The 12,787-nt window shown below is 43.8% G+C and overlaps 1 protein-coding gene across 1 annotated transcript in view; it reads left to right on the top strand.

Annotated features, from left to right (window-relative positions):
- The window catches only part of DNAJC5 (DnaJ heat shock protein family (Hsp40) member C5), a 56,898-nt gene extending 48,946 nt beyond the window's left edge, over positions 1–7,952 (top strand). Inside the window, exons 4-5 of the mRNA XM_066626021.1 lie at positions 750–921; positions 1,748–7,952. Of these exons, the coding sequence (XP_066482118.1) occupies positions 750–921; positions 1,748–1,851 (276 nt within the window). The 3' untranslated portion in view covers positions 1,852–7,952. The remainder of the gene's footprint in view (positions 1–749; positions 922–1,747) is intronic.
- The last annotated feature ends 4,835 nt before the right edge of the window (positions 7,953–12,787 follow it).

The following is a 12,787-nucleotide window of genomic DNA, read 5'->3' as shown; positions in this document are numbered from 1 at the left end:
ATGTTATAGTTTCACAGGAACAACTCATGTGATTGTGAGGGAGGAAAAGTTCACCTTTGGGTGGTGTCCCCACCTCAAAAGCAATTCTGAAAGCAGTGACAGCAATTCTGACCTCAGTAGTAGCTAAAAGTTGTTAGTTAAATTGTAGTAGGAAAATAAAGAATTTCTTACCTTTGGTAATTCTGGTTCTTGTTAGAGGAAAGGGTCATTCCTTTGTGGGGGTTTGTCCTTGCGCTGGAGGCAGGGAGGGTTGACAGAAGGAGAGCATGTGCCTCCTCCCATGCGGTGGGTTTCTGCTTCCAGGATCCATATCTGAGCTGGAAGACACGAACACTCTCCATCTTCAGTGTTAATTTGTCATGAACGAAAAAATAGCACCATTGTGCAGTACCATTTTGGCCTCTGACCTGTAGTTGGCTAACACATCTCATTGCCTTCTTCCAGGAAGCATCTTTGATCCAGGCTGTGTTCCTTTAGGGTTTCCATCCTGGCTGATGTAAACTGGAAAGGAGTAAGGAGGGAGAGAGAGAGAGAGAGAGAGCCTGAAGACCTTGTCCCATTTTAGATTCTCAGCTAGGATTGTGTGTTGCATGGAAGGACCTGTGCTGCTTATGTTTAAGAGGGTCTCTTCAACTGTGGACTCCTAGGTGATCTAGCACACAATTAAAGTCAAGTTGTTGTTCGTCACCTTAGAAGCAGAGGTGACTTTTTTTGCTGCTTGTATAATCTTTCTCTTTCCACCTGTGCAGGCCCTGTTTGTGTTCTGTGGCCTCATCACAGGCTGCTACTGCTGTTGCTGTCTATGCTGTTGCTGTAATTGTTGCTGTGGAAAGTGTAAACCGAAACCCCCTGAAGGTGAAGAGCAGGAATACTACGTCTCCCCTGAAGACTTGGAGGCACAGCTTCAGTCAGATGAGAGAGGTGAGTCGTGGGTGTTCCAGTCCCGGCACAAATGACACTTCTAAAGGTCACAAGCGCCTTGAGGAAGGTGATGGAGGAAAACACCTAAAAAGGGATTGTACTGCACATTTAGACTTCTCAAAAGCATTTTTAACCCATTTTTCCTGGCCCACAGGTACACACATTTGGTCCCCATTGCGTATATACAACGTTGGGCAGAAATGGCTTAAGGAGAAAACTTTAAGAGTGTCTGGTTTTGTAGAGATGACCAGAGACCTTCCTCAGTGTTGGAGGGATGAGCAGATGAGGTGGTAGGCAAGCCATGAACTTTGGAAGATTCCTAGCAGTATGGTTCATCGCATTGAAAGTTAGTTAGCTTGCTCTTAAGTGGAAATGTCATAGTAAATGGGTTCTTGAATTATAAGCCCTCTTGCCCTGCATATTCTCGCATGCAAATCTTTTCTTCTAGCATAAAACCTTTACCTGTCTCAAAAACCAAAGCCATGCAATTGAAATAAACTGTAGCACAAAATGTTGTTGACTGAATCTGATATAAGAATGAACCAAACTAGTGGCTTTGGAAGGGGCAGGTTTTGTAGATACAGCAGTCACAAAGAGGCTTTTCTCAGTCTTTCACAATCAACCCACCTATTTGACTGCTCTCCCAAGCTGCCTGCATATACCTTCTTTTGGTCACTTATAGCCTAAAAGGAGAAGGAAGCAAATCTCCCGTCCCAGGTGACCAGTAGCAATTCTTACTTGCTGTTAGCAAGTGGCTTTTGCATCATTGCTTGTTGGAAATGGATAGCTATAACACTTCCTTACAACTGAATGCTTTGTTTTTCAGAGGCCTCAGATACACCTATTGTGATACAGCCAGCCTCAGCCACAGAAACGACCCAGCTCACGGCGGACTCCCACCCCAGCTACCACACTGATGGATTTAACTAAGTTAAGGAAGCACTGTTAACTAGAATGGATAAGAATACATAACATGGCCAACCCAGCACTAGAATCATGGACATTAGAAATAGAGTATGGGGAGGGGAGAAATTCTGCCACCAGAAGAGGGCAGCCTCCAACCTGCTGAGAATATTTTGTAATCCCTTCGCCTTTTGTCACCTTCAGTGTCGTATCTTGATGATACATGGAAGTACTGTAGCATGCAGTATTTAAAGCAGTTTAGCTTTGGTGGTCTTTTTGTTTCCTTTTTTTAAAGAATAGCATGTGTGGCGTTTACGTTATAAATGTCTTTGTGTTGTAATGTATTGAGGAGTTATCACGACGAGTGTGATGGATACATTCTGCATTTTAAGCAGTGGTACCAGCCAAAAACAAAGAGCCTTTTTCACAGGGAAGTGAAATGTGTCACAGAAGCCGCCACACTTCCATACAGTTGAGCTACGAGCGTCACTTGAAGGCTGCTGCTCATAATCCGGTTGGTAGCGCCTGAGAGTTACAATATGGTTCCACCCGTCCCTTTAGCTCCCAACCCCTGACCAACAGTCTTGCTTTGAAAAATGCTTACGTTGCAAGGAAGGGGTTTTGGAAATCTTCCCCACATGTCTATCTCCGGTCCAGACCAAAAGCTGACAGTTGGCTGCTGTATAGTTAAGACGTTCTTGTGTAGGAGAGGGCCAAAAGGTGGGTTTTGCTGCAAAACCAGATGTTACTTGAATTCCCTCTCTGCTTTTTAAAATTTAAATGCGTACTATTTTTTGTTTGAATTCAATCATTCCCCTGCACTATTTATAATCAAATACTACAATTTTTTTTTACTTATGCATGAACGTGAAAAATTGATGTATGTTCTCATTGTCCAGCTTGAATGAAGTCAAAGAAATAAACAGTCAAGAGCAATTTTTAAATTTCTGTTATTTGAATATTCCAAAATGCCTTCATTTGACATTTTCACAAGCAGCATTTTTAAAAAACAAAACTGAGGGAGCCACACCACCCATTTAGGTCTTCTAGGTGTACACTTACGAGTACAGTATTCTTAATGTACCTGTGAAACAAATGCAACTTGTGTGAAAGCAGCTGACATGTTCCATGCACGTACGCTTGTCGGAGAACTGGAATTAGCCACAGCTCTCTGCGGAGTGTATGTGTGTTGGCAAGCTTCAGTTTGCAGGCATGTTATGTGGGAAATGGCCCTCAGCTGTTCGTGACTCAGCAGGGTAAGCACCAGACTTGAAGCTGAGACACCCAGCCCTGAATATGTTGTTGGATTCATGTGGCTCACAGGTTGATTATTTATTTGCCTCGGTCTTGCTGTTGTAGAATGGGAGCAGTAAGACTGAGCTGCCCTAACTATTGTTGACCTGCTTTGCATCCTTGGAGCACTGCACAGCTGATGGTTCTGCAAAATGGTTGTCCAAAGAACAAACCACTTTTGTTTCCTTGTATCTATTTAGTGAAATGTTTGGGACAGCTTGTTCCCTTTTAGTCATGTTTCTCTTCCATTGAGTTCTCATCTGCTCCCCTAACAGTAAATTTATAATTGATGCATTGGGGGGATTTTCCTCTCTGTAGAGGGATAGGAAAAAATGAATGGAAATTGTATGAGTAAAGGTAGTAGGCAGTATGAGGTTTACTTAGATGTCTCTGCTGCATTTTTGCTCTGCATTTGTGCTCTTGTTCTTTCTCTTTTCTGCCAGAAAAGACCATCAACCAGGGGCCCTCGGAGCTTTGGGGGAGTAACTCCTTCTGTTCAGTCTTTTGGAACCCAGAACAGAAACACACACTCTTCCTCCCTCCTTCCTCTCACCTTCTTATTTTTGCCTCACCTTGGTACTTCTTACCTTTTTTCCAAGCAGCTGCCATTCATTCATTATACATTCCTTTTGGATACTCCAATGAGCACCTGAAAACTGATGAGATTTCTTGGGGTACTCCAGTTTTTCCCCACGTGACCCAAAACAAAGCTAGAAGTAGAAAGGGGAGAATTAAAAATGTTTGCTTTTGAAATCTTGTTAAACATATGGACCAAAGCATCACATCTCTCCTCCCTTCACTTGTTTTTTGTAGTTACAGTTGTGTATTAAACTGGGTCAGGCACAATACCTAACATTCAGGTGATGGTGTAGTAACACAACTAAAACTTTCATTCCAGTACTACAGTGTTCTTGCCTGAACACTTGGGACAGCACAGGACTTTAGTGTATTTGCCATTTGTGTTATTTAAAGTTTACGCTTTCAATATTTTCATCTGACCCTAGGCAAAGGCCAGCATCCTGCATAGCCAAAGTCTCTTGTTTCCCCCACTACAGGAAAAAAAAAATACATATCTGGCCTTGTAGCCTTAACCACCTTGCCAGGTAATCTCAGTAGGAATGATGAATTTGTAATAGAAGCGGAGTTTACTATGTAAAAATCAGGAATGATCTTGATTGTGTATCTCCTGGCAGGCTACAGTCTTGATTTTAACATGCTTACAGTTGACTGTGTGAGACTTAATTTCATGGTGTGATCAGTGCTTTGATTCCAGAGTAGAACATCTAGCAACAAACTAGGGCCACAGTGGGTGTGACATCTGATTTTTATGGCATTTGTCACCAGTCTTCAGTCTTGATTTCATTCTCTGCAAGTTCACAGTCTCAAACAGCTTTGTTCTCAGTGGAAACAAGCTGCTTGCATCCTAGAAACGGCTTCTTAAATGGCTGTTTTTGATATTGTTTCAAGGCACTTTCTCCTTCTCAATTATGCACTCTTGATTCCGAAGCATTAGTTTGTGTGTTCATTTAAAGTAGATCAGTAGGTTAAATCATTTAATGTTGTTGGATAATTTCCTAATTGTTCTGTATTTCTGTTGGGTAAAAATTAAGTGAAACTTCCCTGTACAAAATTTGAAACCTCTTATTTTTTTTTTTTAAAGTTCTGTACACTGAAACTTACTGAAATGTACTGAATGGTACCTTGGGGCAGGGTTTGGGGAGAACTGCAGTGGCATTTTGGCAAGAAAATAATACAAACATAGAGTTACACTGCTATATCCTTGCTATAGTCTCAATCTGGCCCTCTTATGACTGTTTTTACAGGAAAATAAATCTGAAACTAGATAGTTACGCTTTTAATGTTATGCTGAGCACTCAGTTGAAAGAAGCCAGCTCACAATGGACTTTTCCTTATAACCAAATGAGCTAGTTTTTTCCCCCCTTTTTATTTTGCAAACAGATAACCTGCCTTCTGGCAACAAGATATCATTCAATTCTTGTAACCTTTGTCAAAACCAGTGAATCTTGCCCATTATGTCAAATGCCATCTAGTTTTGTGCCAGGCACAAGTAACCTGCAAAACCACTTCAAACTCAGAAGCACTTCCTTCATCCTGTGTTGTGGCCAAACCAAATCCCCACTTTGGCTCTTAAACTCAGTGTAAGTTCCAGGAATTTGAATGGGTGAGCAGCAGAAGCCTCTTCCTCCACCACTTCCCTCTACAATCAAAATTAAGCTGGCTTTTCCATTTGGAGGCTAAAACAAGAGCTAGTGAGAAACTAGAGAGGGGCATAAAACGGGCAACACACCTTTAAACAGTCCATTAATGCTGGCTTAAATGCAGAATGTTCAGTGCCAATGTCAGTGAAACTTGAACCTCTGCAGCATTTATTCTGTTCTTAAATGTGTCCCCAGTATGTGACAGTTGCAGGTGTTGTTCTTGTTACTTCCTTTGAATTAAATGATTTTCCAAGGTTTTTCATTAGCTGGCCCATGGAGCTCTCATGACATTAGGTTAGCTGCTGCTGTCTAGATGGCTGCTTATACTACCCAGCTTCAAATCATTTTTGTAAGTCAGGGGTAATCTGTATTTCTTCTTGTAGTACAAATTGTTTTGAGGACTGTAGTTCTTTTTAATGACCTAGTAGGTGGAATTTGGGAGCAGTGCAACTTAAGGAACATCCTGGTAGTTTGTTTGAGAGCCCATGGATTCTTTCTCCTTGCCAGAAACCTCCCCCCTCACATGCAATCATACTGAAGCATCAGGTTGCATCTGGGAAGCTGCTACTTCAAGCACCGATTCACCCTTTCCTATCCCTGGCATAGGAGTCTCCCCCTTGGAGTCGCTCTCCCACCTGGCGTTTAAATACATAGCTTGGAAGTGCTGATGAGACTGAACTGCCAAATAAAAAGTATGGCTTTTTCAAAGCTAGAAATTGACCATTTTCATGCTATGCTTTAAGGCACAAAGGTACATTTGTACAAGCTCTGCTGTGCTGGGAAAACTTACCATCTGAGAACCGAACTTACCTTCCATTCTGGTTGAGTTCCAGGTTCCCTCTGCCGGGGGTTGTTGTTGAAACGTGTTGTTCCTTCTTCCTCACAATGTGAAATTCCCCTCCACTTCTCCTGCCCCTCCTTCTATCTCTCCCCCACCCCAACAAATGTAGTTTTGTGCAGCAAATGAGAAGTCCACAGACTGTCCTTGTTAGGGGCTTGAGGGGCATTGCGTGCCTGTGTACGTTTGTTTGAAATTTCATGGTATGTATGTAGGAGTCTGTTTAATCTGTGTGTGTTACAGCATTTCTGTGTAGATCTCTGCAATTGCTGATGATCTCAAGAGCTGTTTCTCTCCAATATTTTGTGTTTTAACATTTTACAATCTGTCTCAACCAAATTGTAAGAGTGTGTTCACATGATCCTAGTAAAACTGGCTCAGTCAATCATGCAGTGTATTGTGATGGCGGGACTGCTGTGCTTTCTACAGCAGTGCTTCCCAAACTTACCACAGTCACTGTGCCCTGTCACAGTAGTGCCATTGAGCGTGAGATTTTGTGCTATCTCAGCCCATCCCATGGTGTCCCTGATTGTGCGCTATGGCACACAGGGTTCCATGCCATACAGTTTGGGAACCACTACTCTACAGTATAGAGATAACTGGGAATCCAGTTTGGTCCCACGAATAAAGGCTGATTTGTACTAATAGTAGTTTGCTGTACATATGCTGTTGTTTTCTACAATAAAGCTCTGAAGTGCACATGATGAGTGCTCATCCTGAAAAATGCTCCTGAGCACACTCTGGGGAGGCAAAATCTAAACAGTACTCCGAGAGGAGAAGAAAGAAACCAGCAAGTCCTAGAGGCAAGGAGTTGTCCTTGGGCAGCTGAGGCTTTGTATCGCATATATTGCAAGTAGTGAACAAGGCTACTAAAGTTGAACAGAAGGGGATATCTGAAATACCAGTGATTGAAGGACGTGGTAAAATGGTGTTTTGCTTCCAAGCTGCTTCTGAAGGCAGTGTGCCGCATGGCGAGAGGCTCAGTGTACCATGGGAAAGCTGTATGGCTTTTCTGGATTGTTGCTGTTCTTGTGTTTGGTCTTAGCCAGAGCTTTGGTTTTGGTCTTGGGAAACAAAAAAGGTAGCCAGATGTCCCCAGTCTTCCTCTTTTCATCTGCAGGAAAGCAATGGGGTACTGATGCTGGTTAGAAGCCTGCTGCACAAATAAAGCAGGGAGATATTGGAGGAGGGCTGGGCTGTTTGTTACAGGGGCATGCGTGGATTTCCACTGATTTCCCCTTTTTGCTTAGAATGGATTGGCAGACAAAAATTCATCCCTCCTTTAGATGGAAGAGTGCAAACTGCCTCCCACACCAGAATTCCTGTTTTCTCCACATTCTGTCCTCCTGACCCTGGGGACGCCATGCTTAATTTTTGTAGCCTGGAAAGACGCATGACAGTCTTCGTATTTGCTGGAGGCAATCAGTACAACTGTATAGTGCTGCTGCTTTTTTTAAATCTTTGATGGTTTGCAATATCCTATTTCTACGTCCATGGGGTGTGTGTATTTTTGTGCGCATATCCACATGCGCAAGAACCCAGAGACTTAGCGAGTGGCAAAAGCTTTTGATGTTGCGCTTTCCCTGGTTGGGGCGTGTCTGTGTTGCATTATTCAACTGCCATTATTCCATTCCTTTTGGTATCATCTGCTCCTTCCCCTGCTTCTAGTGGAGGTTGGCAGGCAGAGTTTTTTCCCCACATGGTTATCGCTGAATTCAAGGCATATGAGCAAGGAGTGGGGATGAACTGAGGCACAGGCAGCCAGGGCGGTGGTGTAGCTGGAGGGGGGGTGGAGCACTCAACCTGGCAGGGAGGTGGGCGAGCGGCCCCTCCCTTTGGAGCCATTCCCAGTGGTGGGGGCAGAATGGAGCCGTACGACTCTGTTTTGCCCCCCCCCCCCGCTGGGAATGGCTCCAAAGAGAGGGGTCGCTTGCCCACCTCCCTGCCAGGCTGAGTGCTCTGCCCCCCTCCAGCTACGCCACCAAGCCAGGGCTCCACTTGTGCAACTTCTATTTGTTTCAGTGCAGATCGCAAATTCCATCAAAATTAACCAAGGCTCCATAATAGCGTTTGGTAGATTCTACCATTGATTTACTGCTGATTTTTGCTAGATTATTGTGGCCTCTTCTGAAATCTGTGTGACTTGAAGATCTAACAAGAGTCTTATTTTGCACTTGTACTTGCAGGATGGGAGAAGGGCAAATCCTAATGTTTAAAAAACAATGTTAGTTGTAAAAACAATCAAAGTATAAATGCATTTGAAAAGCAATGATATAAATATATATATACATAGAAAATATATATATATATTTTGTTATGTTATTTAAAGGATCATCCTTTAAATTGTATGTAAGTAGCTGTGGCTGTCTGGACTTTGTGGACTGTAACACTCGCAAGTACTGAGCTCCTGTACATACCTACAGTTCAAGCGGAAGGAATTTATTTTATGTTTTAGCATGGTAATTTATGTATTGTATGTCTCTGAATAGGAAATAAAAAGTAAAAAAATAAAAAAAATAAAGACTGCTAAATTATCAGAAATCAAGGTTGTAAAATAAATGTTTTCAAGGCAAAACAACAGCCCTCTGTTGATCTGCATCTGTGTTTGGTTTTTCGTCTAAAGCTCCTGTCTTGGGTTACTTTGGGGCTTTTCTGCTATAAACCAAAGTGCCCTAAGTGACATTAAAAGGAATGGAACAGTTGGACTCCAGGTCATCTTACACAGCTGACAATGCTGGAACCTTCACCTGCAGGCCTAAGCAAGTGTGGGATAGTTTCAGCCTTTGGACACAAACCCTTTTATTTTATTGATTTATTCCATGTACATCTTGACTTTCTTCCATAATGGAATGCAAGGTGCCATACACAGGGCTCCTGGCTGGTCTTCATCCAGGCACTGACCAAACTTGAACCTACTTACCATGTCTCAGTGTTATCCCAGACATCGCTCCACTAAACATAGAAATGGTCCTACAGGTATACCTACAGAAGTGTATTTAATAATCTTTGACCTTTGGCTGTACTCTGGAGGTTACAGCCACTCTGGAGAAATTAACGTTCTGGCCTCTATTCAGGCTTTCCTTAATGAGAGTAGATGGGAATATGGAAGTAACAAGGCTCCAGGTTAGGTTGTCCTGATCTTGACCGATGTTATAGATACACCACTAAGGCCACCCACCACCTTATTTACAATGTCTATTCCTGCACAACCTCATTAAAATAATGTCTTGGGCTAGAATATGGGTTCCCTGCAAACTTTGTTTGCATTTATTAACTTTAATGGGACTTGCTTTACTTGAGGTGTATGTGGTAGATTAGGTTTCAATTTGTCTTGAGTGACTAAAAGGAATGTTGTTTTGAACCTTCTCTCCTTAGCTATTTTTCCATTCTTTCCTGAATTTCTGGATAACACAATTTGCCATTGTTTTGCTCTTACCCTACCCAAAACTGGTCCAGTAAGGTATGTACCTACCTATTTTCAAAGGAGGGTAGGTTGATCAGCAGCTAGATTCTTTTGTGGTCTCGCATTCTGGTAGATTTGCCTGTTTTCCAATATAACTTTGGAGTTTTTTTTTTAAAGTATTCAGATTCCATGTCATCAATGTACATGTGCTTTTCAGAGGAAAACAGAACAGGTCCTTTTCCCCTTCCCAGGCAATCTACAGTCTAAAGTTACTCTGGTGATCAAAGGTAGAGCCATGGCAACCTTGAAATAAGTCAAAAGGTGGGGAAGGAGGAATGGAGCCCTGAGATTATTTGCAAACAATTTGCATAATATGCTTGATGTGTTTTCTGGCTGGTTGCTTTCTTTAGGGATGTGAAGATCCGCTTACCAAAGCAGTTCATGTGCCACTTGCTTCCAAAGCTCTAAACATGAAATGTGGCACAAGTCTGGCTGGACTTTCTCAGCCCAGCAGAAGCTGCCAGAGGGGCAGGAAAGAGCAAATTCCCTGGTTGCTTTGCAGGCTTTCCTCTCTCTTGATCCCTCCTTCATACCTTGATATTTCTTAACTAAAGGAACTTTCTTCAATTATTTTGAAAGTGTGTACTTGTCTATTCCCTCCCCAGCAGCTTTTACCATTCAACAAACTGGCAAGCTATGCAACTGTACCAATAAGGATGTGAACATGGTCTAGTCAGTATGCTAGCAGCTGTAGTTTGTGTCCTTTGAAGGTGACAAGGTTGTGATGGCTGCTGTTAGGTCTGCATGAGACAAACAGGCTCAGAGGGTGTACCAGCTGAAGTCAGGGAGCAGCACTCTTGGCCAAGGCACCTCCTGCATATTCAGGACCAAACCCAGGTCCAAGACCGAGGGGTCCTAAGTTCCCACCCTCTTTGCATCTTAAAACAGGCTACTTTACTTTTGTCATATTAATGGGTCTCCTAAGCAGGAGGACGTCTGCCTTGTCTGGATTTAATTTTGGCGCATTAGTCCTCTCAGCTGTGTACCAGTTCCAGACATTAATCCAGAAGGCTCACAACCTCCCCAGCTGTGTGTGGCGAAGAGATGTGAAGTTGGGTTTTGTCCATGTATTGATGGAGAACTTCTCCCAGTAGTCTAATGTAGCTGTTAAACAACATAGGCACAATATACAACCCTCTAGGGCACCTTAAACTAGTGGCCACAGCACCAAGCTGAAGTTGTCCAGCATCTCCTGCTGGAACCCCTGCACGTACGACCTTCCCCACCCCATTCCAATCAGGTGCACCAGATGGAGTCCTGGGCCAGTGATATCAAAAGTCACTGAGAGATCTAGCAGAGAGCAGAATGCACAGGGAAATGTCTAATTGCTGGTATGTGGTAGTGGAATAACCAAGGCTACTTAAGTCTCTACGCTTGAAAAGTCAGGCTCTTCTAAGTTTCCCTGTAGCTGCCTTGGCACTGCGTTCTCAAAACACCTTGCCCAATCATGGCAAATTGGAGGCTGGCTAGTAGTTCAATATGGGAGAAGGCATTGAGGGAAAGCGTCAATAGAGGAAAGATGTTTGCTTTTTTCAGGCAGGCTGGTACTGTGCCTTTTGCTGATGGCACATGAATCCTTTCCCCAGCCTATGTGACCCAGCCCTACCCAGCAGCTTTTATTAGTCAGGCCAGGACATCCATGCACATGGATGACCTTGCAGTTCCACATCCTCAGCCTCTACAGCTTGAGAAAGAATCCCTGTATAGTTACACTCCCCTCTACCACCTGTGCAACTACCAGCCTCTCACTGGTAGCTGCCCTCCCCCATGTGGGGGAGAGTGCCCTTACAGTGTCTCAAAGTGGTGACCCCCAAGGAAAATACCATTGGATGTTGCCCCTCCAGTCCCAGTCTCTTAAAGGTCTTCTGCTCCTTAGTATCTGACCAACCAACCTGTCGCATTCTGCACCAACTGCAACTTCCGAACCGTTTTCAGGGGTAGCCCCATGTAGAGTGCATTATAGTAGTCTAACCAAGGTGTCACTAGGGTATGGACCACCGTCTCCAGATCTGATTGACACAGGTATGGTTGCAGCCAGTGCACCAACCGAAGCTGGCAAAAGCCCCTCTGACCACAGATGCCACCTTAGTATCCAGAGATAGCTTTGGGTCTAGGACTCCCAGGCTGTGAACCTGCTCCTTCAGAGGGAGTGCTACCCCATCTAGAGCAAGCTGTGGGCCTAAAACCTACATAGTTGCTTTCCAGATCAGAAGGATGTGTGTCTTATCCAGATTTAATTTCAGTTTATTAGTCCTCACGCAGACCCCAGCTGCTTCCAGACAGCACCCCAAAATTTCAACAGCCCTCTTGGAACGGTGGAAAACAGAGACAGAGCTGGAAAACAGAGATAGAGCTGGGTGTCGTCTGCATATTGGTGACACCCAACTCCCAAGTCCCGGAATGACCTCTCACAGTGGTTTCATGTAGGTGCTAAACAACATGGGAACAAGACAGATCCCTGAGGAACCCCACAAACAGTTGCACAGAAACATCAGTCAATCCCCAAAATGTAAAAACCAGCAAACCCAAACACATCAGAACTGAATTAGAAGCTGGACGGCCAACAGTAGCTATTAGAGCAGGAAAAGACTGGCGAGGGCAGTGTTGAGCTTGATTGGAAGAACTGACAACATCTTGGGCTGCAGGCCCCCAGCGTGAATAGGGGGAACCCTCTGAGAGTTCACCTTTGAACCCAGGATTCTTTCCTCAGTCTTCATCCCTAAGCAGGAAAGAGGCCTTCCTTGCTGCCCTCTCCAGCTGTTATAATAACAATAATAATACAGGTATTTCTATACCGCCTTTCTTGGTCCTCAGATTTCTCCTTAGACTTTATTCAAGGCGGTTTACATAGGCAGGCAAATTAAATCCCAGTAGGGATTTTTACAATTTGAAAGAAGGTTTCTGTCTTTCAAGAAACCACAACATTCAGGTGTTTCTGTCTTGATCTGGTTTCACATTCTGGCCTCCATCCTTCCACGCTCAGAGCAGATGGAATAACTCGGCTCAGCTTGTCAGCTGCTTCAAGGTCGCACGGTGCTGGTGGCCTCGAACTGGCGACCTTCGGATGTTATCTTCAGGCAAATGGAGGCTCAACCCTCTAGACCAGACCTCCTGTTATGCATCTCCACCTGAACAGTCCCTTGCATCAGA

This window comes from Tiliqua scincoides, chromosome 4, assembly GCF_035046505.1.
Source record: "Tiliqua scincoides isolate rTilSci1 chromosome 4, rTilSci1.hap2, whole genome shotgun sequence".
NCBI lineage: Eukaryota > Metazoa > Chordata > Lepidosauria > Squamata > Scincidae > Tiliqua > Tiliqua scincoides.
This window is presented reverse-complemented; position numbering and strand designations above follow the sequence as displayed.